This window comes from Haliotis rubra, unplaced genomic scaffold (genome assembly GCF_003918875.1).
Source record: "Haliotis rubra isolate DU_JTF1 unplaced genomic scaffold, ASM391887v1 Scf464, whole genome shotgun sequence".
NCBI lineage: Eukaryota > Metazoa > Mollusca > Gastropoda > Lepetellida > Haliotidae > Haliotis > Haliotis rubra.
Window position 1 is genome coordinate 654,799 of NW_025767151.1, and position 19,007 is coordinate 673,805.

Below are 19,007 nucleotides of genomic sequence, written 5' to 3' on the forward strand. Positions count from 1 at the left end.
TGTATGATTCATTACTTCTGTGTTATCTTTTGGAACTCTCCTTACTTGGGAGATGCATATATCAGGTAGAAAACCGCATGGTCTTGGGAGTGTAGCAGGGAGAAATTTCCTGCCCGACCATAGATTGAGTATACAGACCAGTTATCACTGATGCCTTTAACTATGTATGAATGTATGGTGAGGTGATATTTCCACCAAAACAGTTTTTTTCCCCGGTGCATCACTTTTGACTTAGTCTGCTGGATTGAGCTATACATTGTTGTTGGTTTAGTTGCATTTATATGTGAATATGATTTGTTTGTAGCCATATTTTGTTAATTTATGGTGTAAACACACAACAAAGGTGTATGTAACAAGAATATATAACTGAAATAAGGTTTGTTAGTTTATTCAGTAACTTTCAGTAGCTTTTCTCTCATTCAAAGTATATTTACTGAAGCGTCCATAAAATGGCTATATATTGTCCATGTCAAAGATATACATGCTGTCAATGTAATGACTAAGTTCCTGTTATTTTGCAGCCTTTCACCTAGTGTCAGCATACTTGATGTTGATGAGAAGAAGAAAGTTCAGATAATTCTAATGGGTTAACTGCTGTTATCTCTTCCTAGTGTGAAACAGTGTAGCTACAGAGGGACCAATAGCGACCGAGGCTTCTACGTCACAGACGCCCCAATAGCAGGAGAGATTGAACTTCTGACATTACTTATCCTGCCAACAGAGTATATACCGGTCAAGTATATATGAACTGTCTTTCTCCACAGCAGAGGGCAATTCAGAAAATGTTTGGTAAAAGGTGTTTGGTAAACTGTGTTATTGACAAGATAAGATAGAGATATCTGCATTGTGGGACACAGGTGCAAAAGTGACTATTATTCTTATTCATTGGGTGGAAGCACATTTACCAAACCTCAAGATTTGAAATTTAGATGAGCTGTTTGAAGAGGGAGAATTGAATAATGCAGCTAATGGTTCACAAATGGCATTGTAGGGTGGCTGAAGTTGAAGCTTTCCAGATAATCAGGCTACCAAACATAGTCTCAGCTTTCATGTGATAATTTGTGAAGAAGAGACGCTCGAGTTGCCCATTATGAGATACAATGTTTTTGTTGATATTGTTCATGCTATCCAGAGATGCCAACCACTACGATTTTGGCATAATCATTACGTTTTTTAATGATAAAATTAAGCTCTTACGTTTAATCCGACTTTAATTATGATGTTTCACATGTTTTCATGCATTATTACAATAATCAAATATCACTTGAGACAAATTGCTGTGCATCGGTTTCTGAATCTAAATAGCCAATGAGAAGCGCCACATGCAACGGCGATAGTGTTAAAATACCAGCTAGTTAATGATACAAAGAATTTGATTGGTTGTTTGCTTTCTCGCTTGCACTAGCAATTGATCTAAATTCATCTAACACTAGTATGACAGCAGAGCTCATTACATCGCGTTGGTTTTGAAACTCTTGACATACTGGATGGTTTATAGTTTGATAATGAGCATGAAAGCAGAAAGTGGATAAAATCTTGGACAAATTGGAAGCCTACTGTATTGGTGAGACAAATGAGACATGGCAACATTTCAATAAGAGAAACCAAGAACAGTTTGATTCTGTAGATGCTTATGTCACTTAGGACTACACAATGCTAGAATATATACTCTTAGAAACAAATAAGGGAACACATGAAAGTACAAGTGTTCCTTTATTCTTTTCCAGGTTTCTTCGCAAGGTATGTATCGCACTGTGGGTGAAAATCTGGAAATAAATAAAGGAACACTTGTACTTTCATGTGTTCCCTTATTTGTTTCCATGAGTATATTTCTCTTGGTAAGAGAATAATTTCATACACTATATTTTTCCAATCCCGGCATCAGAATTTATTTCGATATATCATTGGGTATGTTTTAACTAAATCACCGGGAAACATGTGGACAGCTGATTGCTATTTCCGGCGCTGTATACGAGACAAATACACACGGTAATCATAATCCCTGCATATAATACGAATATTTTGCCTAGCAAAAACAAATTAGAACTGAAAAGATAAATAATCTTGTCTAGTGATTTTTAATTGCAAATTTAACGTGTTACTGTTACGTGATATATACTGCCCTGATAAGTATACAAAGAAGGAAAAGATTGATTTGTATGACATTCCTTGGGTTAACTGTGTTGCCTTTGGTGTCGACAACACCAGTGTTAACCTTGGGAAGAGGAATAGCATCAAATCCCGAGTTACACAAGAGGTTTCATCCTGCTACTGTGTTGGATGTCCTAGCCACTTGGTCCACAACTTGGCTTGTAGGGCATCAGATTCCTTTCAACAGGAAGTTGGGTCTGACGTCAAAGATTTTTGTGTTGATGTATTCTATTGGTTCGAGAAGGGAACAAAAAGAAAATCTATCTTGGCTGAGTTTTGTCACTTTTGTGACACTGACTACAAAGATGTCAGACATGTTAGCACTCGAGGGCTCAGTCTTGAGCAAGCTGTTGACAGGAATCTGGATTTATATGAATGGACAAAAAGTTACTTCAAGCAGGGCTTGCATGGGTCATGGAAACCTGGAAAAGTTTTGGGAAATTAGTATTACATTTCCAGGCCTTCAAAAGTTATGGAAAATGGGCATATATTTAAAAAGTCATGGAAAAGTTATGGAAATTTAGTTCATGTGAAATTTCAAATTATGAATTAGTATTTTTCACGCTCATTTTTAAATTAAAATGAAATAGGACGAGATCTTGTGAAGAACCTATCGACCAGCAATTCTGTTCAGCTCTGAACATCATTGTTTAATATAACAGTGTGCGTGGTAGCACTGTGTGAAGTAACCGAGTTTCTGGTGTAAAAAAAATGTGGCTGGCTAATTTTAACGGTTTGGGATTGTTTTTATGATGGTGAAAGGTGATAAATTGAACAGTTTTGCACCTGTATTTTGTTTTTACGATAAAAAACTATCAAGCAACATGATATTCAATTGAGCTATGAATTCCTTGAGTAAATAGATAATATTGAAAATTTTATAATAAATTGTATATTTATATACTTATCCTATCTCACGGTATGCACCATCTCTCTCTTCTATGACCATGTGTGGAAACGTGCTGTCAGCTAAGTAGAGTCAAATCTAACTGGCCTCTGACCCGCCCTGACCTCTGCCCTCACCCCGACATCAACACGTGTCAATCATCCACCAAAGCGTGCGGCTCGCCTAAACGATCACATGACCACCTCTACTTGTCATTCTCTTTCTTGTCGCCACGCTGTGTGGACGTGTGTTGTGGTTAAGAGAGTTTTTGTTTGTGTTTCTACTATGGGAAAATCAAATCGTCACGCTTCAAAGAAACGTAAACATTGTGAAAGATGCATTAGTAACTTTTCGGCAGCGGACCCTCATAACTCTTGTGTGGATTGCCTTGGACGATGCGATTGGTCTAAACGTTGTAGTTTATGTGCTAACCTGGACGACGATGCATTCTCAGAGTATCGTCGGGTAGCTAGCAGGCACAAGGCAGATAGAGATCGGAGGAATCCATCGGAAGGTCCATCGGAGCCGAAACGTTCTACATTAGATCGCCGAGTAAAATCTGCAATACGTTCAAAATCCAAGTCTCCTAAAGAAGATTTTCTGGACGAGGCATCGGACTCTTATCTTAGCAAGAATGTGCGTCAACTGTTCCGACCCCATTCGTCTAGCCCTATTACTTTGGAAGATTTGTCACCTCCACGTATTGTTGTTTTGTCTAGATCTGACATTCAACCACGGCCTGGTCCTTGTAGGTAAATGTGACTCAGTGCCCTAATGGGTCGGAGGTGGCGACTACTCATACTATTACATCACAAGTGACGGATAGATAATATTAATGTATTATTTCGTTTGACAAATCATTCCATCTTTTCGCGAATTCTGTTTGACTGGAAGGAAAACGAGAGCAATTGTTTTGACAGTTTATGAGAAAAAGTTAACGGCGATTTGCTTAGTTACTATGCCTGGTCATACATTTAGTGCCACATGGCTGTCAAAATATTCATGGATAAGAAGGAGCCCACGAAGTAAGTTCAATGCAGAATGTTGCCTTTGCGTAAAAGATGTCGGCATTTCGAATATGGGCGAGGCTGCCCTTACAAGTCATTTGAAGTCTGTAAAACACAGAAAAGACATTGAAAATCATCGATATAATGAATGTAACCTCGAGAAGTTCGGAAGATACTCCACCTGAAACTTAAATATGTGTGTAAAGTGCAGGAACTCCAAAACAGACTTTACACATGGTTGGCAGTTTGCAGTGTCAGTTCTAATATGTAATGGAAAAAGTCATGTTAAATATGTCCAAAGACATGATTTAGTAAAGGTGTTTGTTTTCTTTCCAAGTTTGGTGGTCTTTAATTTTGTGTTTTTGTGTTTAAGTATTGGGTCCTTGCCCTGTCATGGAAAGCTCAGAAAATAGCCTTGAAAAACCATGGAAAAGTCATGGAATTTAGGGTACTTACAAGTGTATGAACCCTGTTCAAGTCAGAGAACGAGTGCCAACCTAGGTTCAAAAGACTTCGGGGAGTATTTGAGGATCCAATGACTGAGGCTTCTCTCCTCTTTTATCAGTCAGTTCTTCCAGTCTTTACAGCCTTCAACAGATTTCTCCAAAGAGAAGACCCTTACCTCCACAGATAACATCATTTCTCAAGAAACTGCTCTGGACGTTTGTCAAGATAAGCATTATTAGAGAGAATGTTTCTGGAAAATCAACTGGAGGATGGCACAAGAGACATTTCGCCTCACCAGCAGAAGACCTTCTTCAAGGGTGTCAGGTCATTCTACACAAAGGCAGCTTGTGAAGCCGTGAAGAAGCTGCCCTGGCAAGATGATCATGACTTAACATTAAGGCATGCCCGGTTAGTTGATGTGTTCTGGAGGGAAGAAGCTACATTCGAAGACGTTCTTTTCTTCTAGAAAAGGTACAGCCACCTGCTGCCATTCAGCACCCCACCAGAAATGGCTACCCTACAGGAGGAATTTACTGACCTTCAGCTTCTGGACAGATCCAACATTCCTGGCGCTATATGGGAGAAGGCCACTGTGAAGGGGGGAGGTGAACATGGTCACTATGGTATTGATGTAAGCTGGGGATATCTTGGACAGATGACCAAGCTGCAGGCAGACTTCAGTTTCCCCGATTTTTAGATGCAGCCTTGCAGTGGATGGAATCATCATGTCCCTCCTTACTGTGCAGACTGCCTCCGTGGTGTAGTGGTTAGAGCGTCCGCCTGGAGAGCGGAAGGTCGCGGGTTTGATACCCGACCGCGTCATACCAAAAGTCGTTAAAATATGGTACTTGTTGAATATATCTGTCAGAAAAATGGTTAAATTTGAAATTGTAGTTGTTTACAATCCTGAGCGTTCTTGATTCATGATTCATGTTCAAACAATAACATTCCACGAAAGTGGTTTGTTACCCAATCAGAAAGACGATATACTATTCAATTTTTATCCAATCAGACAACATCTGCACTACTCAAGAACCAATCCGACGGTAGATGTACCATACAATCCCATGTTGCAACTTCCACTATAAGACGTTTTAAATCTTGCATGTTGTCATTATCACACACACACAAGTGTTTGGAAGATCGCCCCTGCGTGCAATCATCATGGCACAGAAGTGTCTGGACATTAACAACATGGTCTTTTCAACAGACCAGTTACTCACCAACGTGTTTCAAGAAGTGAAGGATATTCTTAGTACTCAGGTACATTTGCATGAAACTATGATACGGACAAGCGACTTCTACAAGACCACTTACACAGAGATGTCAAGACAGATGAAGACCTTAGAAGAGAAACTTCCATCAGTATCTCCTGCTCTCCTGACTTTGGCTTTTGATCACACAAAAATCGCAACCACATCTACCAGCAGGAATTCAGGGAACAGAAAGCAAAAATCTCATAAGAAGACTCTTCCTAAGGTAAAGAAGTCTAGAGAAGTGGAGGAGATACCTTCAGCTACAGAGAATGTGGAACCTCCAGCTGCAAAGAAGACCAAAGTTTCAAATACAAAGAAGGAGAAAAAACTACACAGAAGCAGAAGATCAAACAGAAGAAATCCCTTCAAGCTGCTGCAGTCTCTTTGCAAACAAGGTAAGTGTATTAAATCTACTCATTTCTTTTTATTGTATGATATTTTTCTATGATGAAAATTTTACGATTCACATGTCTTTCATTTGTTTTTTATGTTATTTCATAGCACAATGTCGGAAGATAATCCACATACTGAGTCAGTAGTACAACCATCAACCTCGCTCATGGCAGACCCTGTAACTCCTCTAACAGAACCTACCTTGGATGACTGGTGGTTGGAATACACTCAACTCACTAAAGACATTGAACAACAAGAGAAACAACATCAAGTCATGGAGATGAATGTTACCGGTGATTTATCCAGAGGTGTTACTGATCATTCAATAGTGGAACATCCATATGAAGAAGAGAAACTTACTCTCCTTCAAAAAGAGCGTGGCATATGTCGTCACAATAATATGTTACGTCACGTGAGTTGTCATAGTGGACAAGTCCATTGTCATGTCTGTTGCAAGGAACTTATTGACTGTTTGTGTTACTATGATCCAGAGGGGATGATGCAAGACATGCTATCTCAAGACTTTGAAGGACATATCCTATCAGTGTAAATTCAGAAGTGTTTTGTTGATATGCTGTAACATAATGATTATGTATTGTAACAAACTTTTGTAAATTGAAATAGGGGAAAGAAGTGGAATGAATAAATAAATAAACCTTATGTGTTTTACGTTATATATTGTTTAGTAAGTCATATTATGAAGACTTTTCCTCGCTTATTATCTATAAGTGAGCATATATTCACTGCCAAAGTAAATGATAAACTGAATGATATACATGTACCTTACAGTGGTTTGAAAAATATAAACAGTAACTTCTTAAATATAACTGTATCAAGTTTAGCCTTCGTCCTAATTGAACTAGAGAGTGTTTTATTGGACCTGTCAACAGAGACTCGCACTTCTGTAATTCAGGCCATTCCTTTGATATTGCGGACAAGCATCCGAATTCTTTCGCCCTCAGGATGAGGAACATTCTTATTGGCTTCAAAAGTATGAGTTGCACCACTAAAACATACAACAATCCCTGTGTAGAGTTGATAAGAGCATTGATGGCATCAAGATTAGCGAAAACCATATACCAGGATAGAAGGCCCACGATAGATACGATATATCGATTTGAAGGATGTGTAATGTGAAAAATAGGATACATTATGAATGCACTGCTACAAACTTCAATCTAAAAATATCTAAAATATAGAATGACATATTGTTTGGAAACAAAAGGCCAAATTCGTGGTGATTAATAATGTTTAAAACAATGACTTTAGTAACCCACAATGCACCACACAAATACGCATGTGCATTGAGCAGTGTGCACAAAATGGCCAGTGCAAGTGCAGACAAAAAAACGAAATAGCAAAGCTTTTGGACCCACCAGTATAGGGCAGCAATTTGCCGAAATTATGGTTTCAATGATAAAGCGGGAGTTTCAGCTCCTGACAAGAGCAAAGTTAATTGTCGGCACTGCCGAATGTCCGATGACCGATATGCAGCGACATAATCCCGAAATTCTTGTTAAAGTTGAGTCAGGCATGTCAGTAAGTGACACCTGGAATAAATCTGGTCTTGCCAAAGGCACTACAGTCCAAACATAACCTTGATGAACAGTTCAGTTTCACTAGTAGGCGATCATAGTCAATAACAAGGTTGATGCCAGAGTTTATAGTGAAAGACTTACGACCTTTCTCAGTCTTTGAAAACGAAGGTTTCAAACACATGGTGCATATGTTAGAGCTGAGATACAAACTTCCTTCTCGTCCCTACTTTCTGATCAAGCTATCCCAGAAATGTACTGCGAGGTCCAAGCACAACTGGAACAAGATTTAAAGGCAGCCCAGTCAGTGAGAGTGACATCAGATAGTTGGACTTTGAGAAACACCGAGTCCTATGTTACTGTTACAGGGTTCGAAATCGCTATATAAATTCTGCACCAGTGCAGGTGAAAATTGCCTTGTGCAGCCTATATCTCTTACCAGACTGCACCAGGTACAGCTTGAAAAAAATCGTATTACATTCGAAGAATAATGTAAAAAATCGATTACTAAAACGTTTGAAACGTTAGCGATACGTAAACAGTGGTTTACTTCCGCATTGACAAAAATAGACTTGACCTAAATACGGGCTTCATTTGCATATTCATTTTGACAATGAACCAATCACAAACGCTTTCTCGAGTTTTTCCTACGTCATTGTTGCTAACAGCCAATGAAAAGATTCAAAGGTCGTAACTTCATTGTCCTCGGATATTTCCGTGAGGACTCGTGTGCACTCGTTTTTAACTTCGGAAAAAAACGTTATCGCTTAGTAAGGAAGTCTTCCGGCCTCATGTCAGCTGTCACACCACAGGCAATCGATGCATGGGATTCACCCCTTATACTACTATAGGAACAAGGTAATTCACCCGCCATATTGGATACCTCGATAAACCTCTATTCACGCTGATTTCTCGCTTGACATGGATAAACATGGATATATTCAGTCACGTAAGTATTCGTTTTCGTTGTACAACTATATGTTTGTAGTGATCAGTGCTTCCACACTCGTACATCGGGTAACATTGGATTGGCCATCTGATGCTGCTCGTATGTTTCCGGGTGTGATCGAGGCACGTGATCAACTTACCCGCCAAATCTGACAGGTGACAATTAGGATATCAAGACGAGACACTGAACCGAACGGACGCATATTGCAGTATACTTACAGAACGCTTGATCTCCCCATCATCTACGCTCACGAAGCAAGGTAAGCGCCTTTCCTATCACTAGGCTTTCACAACAGGTTTATCGAGGTATCCAATATGGCGGGTGAATTACCTTGTTCCTATAGTAGTATAAGGGGTGAATCCCATGCATCGATCGCCTGTGTGTCACACGTGTGTTCAAAAGCGAAAATGTCTGGACCGACGGGGCAATAAAAAATCTTCAATTTCTTAAGCTAAAAAGACACTTTCAGACAGAAAAGAAAGTGATGTTGATCAAGCAAGTGATAGAAGTGCGAAACCTGCTTCAGGTGGACTTAATGACATAGAAGTGAAACCGAAACCAAGCACAAGTAGCGAGATTGCCGAGAAACGTACGAGTTCCGAAAAACTTGACACAGAACCAAAGTAAAGAAATCTAAAACTTATTCGTTTCGAAATGAATGGAAAACAGGGCGGGACTGGTTAAAACATGATGAGAATGTAATGTTCTGCTCAGTGTGTCGGAAATTCGACAAAAGTGGGAAATCGAATGCGTTTCGTGCAGGAACAAAATCTTATAGATTACAAGAAATAAAAATTCATGAAAAGAGTGAAATTCACAAACGATCTGAATGCAGTGAACTTGCTGAACTTTGTGCTAAAACCTCATCTACTAGAGCGAAGTTGCCACTTGAACAATCAATTTCGAAAATGCATGAACATCAAACTGATATGTTGAAGGTTTTATTCACAACTGCATATTGGTTAGCATTAAATGAAAAAACAAAAAGTGACTTTCCAAAGGTATTGGAATTGTTGTCAATTGCAGGAGTTGACAGTGTGGGCATGAACTATGCATCAGATAAACAGGCCAGGGAGTTCATCAAGTTTATTAATGAATGGACAATGAGTGAAATTGTTTCTGAACTGAAAAAAGCAGAGTTTTTTTCGGTGTTGTGCGACGGCAGTACAGACTGTAGTACAACTGAGCAGGAAATAATGTTCATCAGATATGTTCATGATGGTTTGCCGAAGTCAGTATTTGTGTGTTTGTCTAAAGTTACAAAGGCTGATGCCAGTCATATCTAAGATGCAATTGTGGAAATGATGCATGACAAGTTGGAGTTTGACTGTGATGAATGGAGATACAGCTTAGTGGGGGTGTGCTTTGATGGTGCTTCGACAATGATGGGTTGCAAAAGTGGAGTCACAACACGTATAAAAACTTTTGTACCACATCTAGTTGCAATACACTGTTGCTCTCATAGATTAGAACTTGCAGTAAAGGATTCAGCAAAGTCAATCTCCTACATGTCAGTGATAGATGAAGTTCTGTACAATGTGTACAGTTTCTACAAATATTCAGCCAATAGATGGGAGGGGCTGAAGGCTGCTGCGGAGGCTTTGAACTGTAGTCTGTTGCGTCCAGTTCGTGTTTCTGGTTGTCGATGGGTGCCACATCATGCAAGGGCTATCAAAGCTGTTCACCAATCGTATGATGCAATCGTGACACACTTGGAAAATGAGGCAATCAGGAAAAAGCAAGAGCCATTTTGAAAGTGATACAGTCTATCAAATTCATTATGTTTTTGAACTTTTACTTGGTATTCCTAAACATGCTCTCAAAACTAAGTAAAGTCTTTCAGTCAGACAAGTCAGGCCTACACACTGTCCATGAAGCCATTGAAACAACGTGTGGAAATGGAGAAGATGTCTGGGGATCACCTGAAAGATACCATGATGCAGGGTATTCATGTGACAGAGGTACCCAGTGATACCAAGAAGCTGTACCAATTCAATGGGCACTCCCTCAGCATACCTGAAAGGGCACCAAGCCGATCGAAGATTAAGGAAAAACCTGAAACAGAAATTGCTAATGCTGTTTCTGATGGTGAGAAAGTTGTGGCAAATATGCAGGCAAACCTTGCCAAGCGTTTTGACATTAAAGATGCTGTCTCAGCAGGATCATCTGTATTGAATCCAGATGAATGGCCAAGTGACCCAGATGTTCTCAGGACATATGGTGACAGTGAAGTAACAGAAATATTCACACATTTTCAAGCCCCCCTGACAAGAAAGGGATTTTCTTTGGAAAATGTTCTTCTACAGTGGACTGGTGCTAAAAAGAAAATTCTGAAGATGAAAAGTGTTGAGGCAACATTATCGTTCCTTGCTGCATGGCAAAAGATGGCCCAGTTGCCAGAATATGGTGATCTTATGGCACTTGTGAGGATCATCATTTCCCTCCCAGTCAATAGTGCCATCTGTGACAGGGGATTCTCACTTATGAAGCGTGTTAAAACAGACTGGAGATCTAAACTATACGTCAGACAGTCTGACAGACTTGATGTCACTCAAGCTAAATGGTCCAGCTCTGAAAGACTTTAATGCTGATGGACCAGTAAGTCTTTGGTTAAGTAAAAGGTTCCCAAGACAGCCGTATGGGAAGAGAAAACCCCTACCTACTGACAGTGACTCTGCAGCATGGTCAAGTGATGATAGTGATGATGACTTGGATGAGTAAATCTACTAATGCTAGTATGTAGCAATAATGTGACTTACCATACTAAGAGTTTCAAGACTAACAGTGATACCATGATGCACTTAATAGACTATGATATTAGTGCATCAAAACATTTTCTCCTTTTCATGCTAAGTTGTTCAGCTTTCTTTCACATGAATAAAAAAACAAAACAAGTGTATTTAATAGTTATTTTTAATTATACAAACTCATAAAATGGAACACATTAACGTGACCACTGAGGGTGCAGTCTGAGTCTCTTTGGTGCAGTCTGGTATAAACACTCAACTGCACTTGGTGCAGGTACTGAAAAAAGACGAATACGTACCCTGTGTTACCTGCCACTTTATTTCACCTGTTTGAAAAATGCTCAGCTGTGTGCTTGGGACAGAAATTATGAGTGAATCTCATACTGCTGAGAATGTGGCTAATGCATTACTCAAATGTTTCAGTGATTGAAACATCCATGAAAAGACTTCTACAGTGGTTACCAATAATCCATCCAACATGGTGGCTGACATGGAGATGCTGCCTCAACATCACATGCGTTGCTTTGCTCACACCCTGAACCTAGCTTCACAAAATGCTATGAAAGTTTTGCTGTTTTGATTCCAGTTTAGTGACAAAAGAAATGCACTCATGATACAGACTTAATAATGACGCATTTCCAATCTAAACAAAAACTGATCAAGTGAGCAGGTTCTATAATTTCTCTTTCTGAGAAGATTTGATGTGTGAAACTTGGAGAAACATTGTACACAGGTATTAAGCTAGACCAATTTTATTGCTTGTTTTACGGATCTGCCAGGCTCATTTTTTCAAGATTAAGACAAAAAAAAAAGAAGAAATTTTCCCCGTTCGAAAAATGAACACCTAATGTTATGATATACGAGAGCAGACTTCGATCACGCAAGGCAGTTTGTTGGACACTAAAACACCGGTATCTGTTCTCAGAAACTTTAAACTAAATTATCTAACAACATTTGTGTTAGAAATCAGTGCTCCAAGCACCTAAGCGAGAGTGAACTTGAAAAACAATCCGGCATTGCATTTCACGATATTCCGCAAGTAGTCAGTGTCTCGGATGCCATTTGGCAACAGATTCAGGAAGGGGGTTATGTTAATGTTGCGCTATTGTTAAACGACCATCACCAAGATAACGATTTTCAGGCAGTAGCAGATGTGGATGGTAATGAAAACCGTATCAAGGGCCCACAGTCAGCCAAGCTGCTGAAATCACTGACAATTAATGAATTTCATGTTGCTTTTGGACGATACATGTCTGTACTTTGCAAGACAGACCCTGACAGACGAGCAGAGCTACAGGCTTATCAAGCAAGAATTGCGGAAATGGTGTCCACTTATGGACTATCTGTCCGCAGCAATCTTATGGATCGCAGAGAACGTATTTGGCGTGCAGCACATCCTGCACTTACTGGACGACTTCCAGGTGGTTGATGGGCGGCACTGTGATGGTAGCAACACAATGACTACAATGTTTAAAGTGTTCGACATGTAAGGGGTGCTGCTGTCTCAGAAGAAAACTTTGGGCCCCACTCATTGTCTAGAATATCTTGGCATCATCTTAGACTCGTGTCAGATGCAAGTGTGGCTCCCCCCAAACAAAGTGGACCATATTTGTCAAGAAATCAGGTATTTTCTAGAGCGCAAATCATCTATGAACAGGCAATTACTACCGTTACTTGGACACATGCAGCTTGCTTTGAGAGTGGTGCTCCCGGGCCGATCCTTTGTGTCTCGTTTGATACTGTTCTCAACTTTAGTCAAGCAGCTCTCCCATTTTGTGCACATCAATCAGGACACTAGGACTGACCTGTATATGTGGTTGTTTTCCCTGTCCCAATGGAATGGGGTGTCTCTCTTTTTCGAACGGGAGATATCGTTGACAGCAGATATGAACACAGTTCACAGACGTGTCAAGCACCAAGGGGTTTGGAGGTTACTACCAGGGTCAGTGATTCAGCTCCTCTTGGCTACCAGACTTGCTGAACTCCAATCGTTCCTTAGCATTACTGGAGCTCTATCCCATCATGGTGTGTGTAATTGTGTGGGGTCATATGTGGCATAGGAAGCATGTTATGTTCAACTGTGATAACCTGGCTACCGTGCACATCATTCGGAACGGAAGGGCTAATTGTCAGTGCAAGCTACTTCATCAGGCCATCTCATCTAAACGTTGGGGCGATGGTCATCTATGGCGTACACATGGTATATTCATACCTCTTTGGCTACACTAAAAGCTGCTCAACTCGATATGTGTCATTATTAACCTATTTTTGGGCGGCACTCGGCTCTGCTCCCCAAAGTGTTTCTGGGCTCAACCTCAAATTTTTTAGCAAGCCTCCTTTTTGGGAAGCTAAATCATATTAGCTTGCCACCCAAAACCGTTTTTTGTACTTACGTGGTATAATGTATATACTTGTTATATTCATATCGGTATACCTGTCATGTTTTTACTATGTGCTATCTGGCAATGCAACAGTAGGGGTAACACTTACCTGTCTACTCTACTGGCTGCATGCAATAGAGGGCTTCACCCATAAGTACCTACCATTCTGTCAATGGATGGGCCAGTAATGGGCAGCCCAGATCTACTTGACTTACTGTACTCACTCCAGCATTACTAGTGTTAGTAGTATCAGTAGTGCAGTGTAAATCTTCAGTCTTTTAACAATAAGTAAAGGGGGGCATCACCCTGGTTTACTTATTCTCATATTAGTGGAGGGGCCAGTAATGGGCAGTCAAGATTGGCCTGGCTTACTGCGATCACTCCAGCTTTAGTATGTTTTTTAGCTTGTATCAGTGCTGGTGTCTACTAGCTGTAGTAGTAGTCCTAGTACAATAAGTAATGGAGGCATCGCCCCTGGCTTGCTTATTATGGGGTTAGTGGATGGGCCAGTAATGGGCAGGTTACTTGGCCTGTCTTACTGCGCTCACTCCACCGGTAGTACGCAATATTCATGTGTCTACTTAATTTTTGTACATGTAAATAGTGAACAATGTTAAATACCCTCTAGCATGCATGATAGATGTTGCACCCCCCTTTTTGCCATATTAATAAAATGTTATTAAGTTCCAAACCAAACAACTTTTAAGAGTCTATACTTTGTAGTCTATATTTTGTAGTCATTATCAATGTGAACTTTTAAGTAGTTTTTTGCATTTTCTCATAAGAATATTCTTCGCTTTCAGATGGGTGAACTGGTTGACACAGGACCTCCTTCCAAGAAGAAAATATGCAAACCCATATTCAATAGCACACCATCAAAAAGAGATTTCTCTGGCCACTTGCTGAACAGCCTTTCATCACCATTGAACCACATTTGCAGTAAGACACAGGAGCTTTGTGATGACTGTGAAAACTGGGACACTAGTTTCAATCAATCTATTGAGTGTGATAACAGCCACCATTTTGACACATTATGTACAGGGTGTGGAAAGCTTCCAGGGGATAGTATCCTGTCCAACACTCACACGGCCACATATGTGGTAAAGCAAAGAGTACTGACTGTGGTGTTATAAGTCAAGATGATACAGAATTCCTGGACTTGTACAAATTAGCATCATCAAAACTGTCAAATGAAAGCAAGCCAAATGTTATTTTTGAACTAACAAGAATTATTGCTAATGAAAAAATGGCTCTCCATGGAATAACATTTGAGTTATTTTGGGACACTATCAAGGCCTTTGGATCTGATTCCTTTACTTCCATTAGATTTTCTCAAACATTTTGGAAAGTTTTTACGGAAAAATTTGGCGGTGCAGCTATTCGTGCCTTAACAGGATGGAAATTGATTAGGTCATTGCTCTCTGGTCAGGCTGAGCCAGGATATTTGTCAGGTTCAGATGCAAATCTGATTCTTTCAATTCCATCTGAAGATGTTTTGAAACATCATGACCTGGAATGGAAACTGGCCAAGAAAAATTCCTTCAGGCATTTGTGAAGAAGTTGTGAACAGATTTGAAATGAAGCACTCACAGACAAGCATTTGCCTTTTGTTTGATGGAGAAAAGCTTGCACCAGGTCTGAAGGACCAGAAGGGGGACATTGACCTTGTTGGTAAGGAAACTGATGGGCTCACTGTGGACAAAAGGCACCAGCAGCATGACACAGACCACCAGAAGATCAGGGATTATGACACAGACCACCAGAAGATCAGGGATTTAATGGAATCTGTGATAACTAAAGCGGCAAATCTTGGCGATTGTGACCATATTTCAAAGAGTATGACAGCTGTCATCACCCTTCTCGCTGAAAATAAAAACAGTCTGGAGCAATTAATAGAGAAAAAGCGGTATTCTGTGGAAAAGCTTAAACAAAGAGGAGGTGATAATTTTGTCCAGTCAAAATATGCTTATGCTATAAACATGCTTACAGCCCTTTTGCTCGAACTAGATGACATCAGGAAGAGGAACAATCGGTGCAGGGAAACCCTGGGTGAAACATGTGCCATTCTGCATCAGAATACCTGGCCTCAGACAATTCACCTGTTGATTTCTAGCTGCAAGTTCATTCCCTTGGAACACAATGCTATTGAACCAAAGCAAGGGACAGAAGCCTGGTTTAACGCTCGAGAAAAGGCATCTGCCACAGGGAGACGCCTCTGGGATGCAGTTGGGTGTGATGGACTAAGTGCTCAGAAATTATACTTCCATGAAAAAAGGGGCAAGGCAAAGAAAACCTTCAGTGACACCACAATAGCAGCCATGAATCATGGAAAGAAGCATGAGGTATGTGCTCTTGCAACATATTGCTCCAAAGTTGTACCATGTTCCTTTCCTGACTGTATTGTTAAGGAAACAGGAGGTATCCATTATGAGACTGCTTCTCTAGATCTCATCATTTCACCAGATGGGTTACTCTACAAACCAGGATATTCTAGTCACGTGGCAGCAATAGTAATAAAGTGTCCCTTCAGTGCTGGACTACACCAACAAGTCCCTGACAGGTACTATCTGCAGATCCAAGCAGAAATGGTGGCTTTGAATGTTGATACTTGTCATTTTGTTTCATGGACACCGCAAAGTACAAGAGTTTTTCTTGTCAAAAGGGACGATGCAGTGTGAAATTTAGCGCTGAACATTCTTTCCTCAACTTTTGGGAAACATGTGAAGAAATGTCCTTCACGTTTGACATCAAAAGTAAGAATTTGAAGGCAAAAATAAAGGAAGGTATACATCGGAATGCTCAGGTCCTTTGCGAGTTCAAGTTTCTACATTCCTGTGATGACAACTTGACAGAGACATTGACAGGAGATCTTTGATACATTCCTCTTTCCATAACCTCAAGACCTGTATAATTGATGTATCTGAGGATGCACTTTCCCTTACGAGAAAACAGTATCAAGCCACCAGACAAAAAGCAGCTGAAGTGGTAACATTTGTTGCTGGGGATCTTGACAGACTATGGTCTGAAGACCAGATTCATGGTGTACCTGTAGGGTACTTTCTTCGTGGTTACAGCTTTCTAGTACACATTGTTGGAGATATTCTTGAAGACTTTCTGACTTTTTGTCATGCCAACAGCCTTCATATTCCAATAACTTGCTTCGATGGTCAGTTTATGAAACTTCTTCAACAGTCAAGAGAAGGTCAACCACTTACTTTGATGGAGCTCCAGAAACAGTTCTGGCATAGTGTGACAGTGAAAACAAAGGTCCAAATACTCAATGAGATTAAATCCTGCAATGTCAATACTATCAAGATTGAGGTCACTCCAGATGGAAAGAAATTAGTGACAAGTGAACTCTCTCGAATGCCAGCAACAGCATTGAGATTTTTGACAGAATATCGCCAGAAGAACCTGTTTTTAAATCAAACAGAATTTTTGGAGCGACACATTGCCCAAGATATTCAAGATGTTCCTGCTTAGATTATGATTGAGAATAACAATTGCCATGAGTTGTTGGATATATATATGCATGGATGATCAGGGCGAAATCACTGCAGTACATCCAATGGAAATAGGAGGTCAAGAAGAGGAAGAAAGAACACACGAGAGTATGTGTGATACTACAGCATCCGAGATTTCCTTGAAACCAACAGACATTGACATTGAAGATCTGCATCGTGAGTTGTCTGCCGTTTCAAACGTGTGCTCGAAAGTTTCCAGTGTGAAGGTTGCTGAGAGATTGAACTCTTGTGATACCGTTGCTAAGCTCGTGCCATCACCTTTGACATCACCACTCCTATCATTACCAAGGCCACATCTACCGTCGCTGTCGCCAACACCAAGAATATTGCCTCCAAGTGATCCACTGCCATCAACATCACTGGCACCAGATGATCGAGTGAACAGTCATGGAGATTCTCCTGACTTGAAGACTCTCTTGGCCAGTTTACAGAATGTTCCAAAGACTGATGTGTCTGGAAGAATTAAAAAACTTTGACTTAGAGTGTCTTCTCAAAGGAGGAACTCTGTGACTGCTCACTTTCTGGGAAGCGGTCTGTTTTCACAAAGGAAGTAGCAAGACCAGCACTCAATCCAAAACTTGTCAACAGTATTGAGCAGGTTGTTTCCCAGCACCTGTCACCAGCCCTTGACAGAAAAACATTTGTAGAAAAATTCCAAAATGTACAAAAACATCTCAGGGCTTCAAGGGCGAAAACAAATATCTGTAACTAAAGTATTTCTGAGTAAGGCATAACTTCTCTCTCTACCTCGTAAGTTTTTCATTGACTGCTGGTGTAATTATTTCATTGGAGTAAATATTTTATCCTTGGTATGTTCTATTAATTGAGGACTTACTCACTGTTAATTAATTTGGTTACCTGATGACAAATATGTAAAAAAAGTGTTATAGTATGATGTTAAACGACTTCGAAAGTGGTAAAGTAAACTGGGCCTTCAGACTACAGCATCTTCTGAATGAAAATGTTTTGGTTCCTTATGAACAAGGGTGGCATTATGCTTTATGCAATGGTGAAAAAAAAAATCCTTATATTCTTCATTTGGTCATGACATGTACATAGACACTTTAACACTGTCCAAAGGAAGACAGGAAGTCTTCATGAACTCTTCAGGAAGTCTTCGCGAACTCTTCAGGAAGTCTTCGCGAACTCTTCAGGAAGTCTTCGCGAACTCTTCAGGAAGTCTTCGTGAACTCTTCAGGAAGTCTTCATGAACTCTTTATGAAGTGTTCATGAACTCTTCATGAATTATCTCCCACATGTCACTTCCAATTGATTGAAAAGTTTACAATAACACTTAGCAGAGTGCCAATATTGAACACTTTTCATATCCTTGGAATAAATATCTATGGAATGGCCAATGGATTCACATTCGATTTCATAATGGCAAATGCACAGCTAGATCAGAGATTCATCCCTTCAACTTGCGGCAGTCGTTACTTGGTTGTTGGTGGGTTCATGTACAGAGTCAACAAGAGAAAACGAGACTGGATATCTTGGATATGTACTGTAAAAGACAGCAAATTCACTGCATCAACAACGAATGACATCGTCACCATGGTGAAAGATGAACACAATCATCAAAATGTCATGAGTGATATTAAGGTAAGAGTTTAAATTCTTATATATGTATAAATATTATTCAGTGATTGCCAGTTTTGTCGAATTTTATAACAGTGTTTCAGTAAGCTGCTTAATAAATGGAAAAGTTTGGAACCAAATGGTTAATGATTC

General features: G+C 40.0%; 1 protein-coding gene and 1 long non-coding RNA gene across 2 annotated transcripts; both read left to right on the top strand.

Moving 5' to 3' along the window:
* Nucleotides 1-5,719: 5,719 nt before the first annotated feature.
* LOC124290418 lies at nucleotides 5,720-7,193 on the top strand. The gene is made up of 2 exons (XM_046727119.1): nucleotides 5,720-6,142; nucleotides 6,249-7,193. The coding sequence occupies exons 1-2, from the start codon at nucleotides 5,773-5,775 to the stop codon at nucleotides 6,284-6,286; spliced, it is 408 nt and encodes a 135-aa protein (XP_046583075.1). The 5' UTR covers nucleotides 5,720-5,772; the 3' UTR covers nucleotides 6,287-7,193.
* Nucleotides 7,194-17,339: 10,146 nt separating this feature from the next.
* LOC124290414 lies at nucleotides 17,340-18,283 on the top strand. The gene is made up of 2 exons (XR_006901922.1): nucleotides 17,340-17,727; nucleotides 17,840-18,283. It is a non-coding gene; the product is annotated as an uncharacterized LOC124290414 (long non-coding RNA).
* Nucleotides 18,284-19,007: the final 724 nt, after the last annotated feature.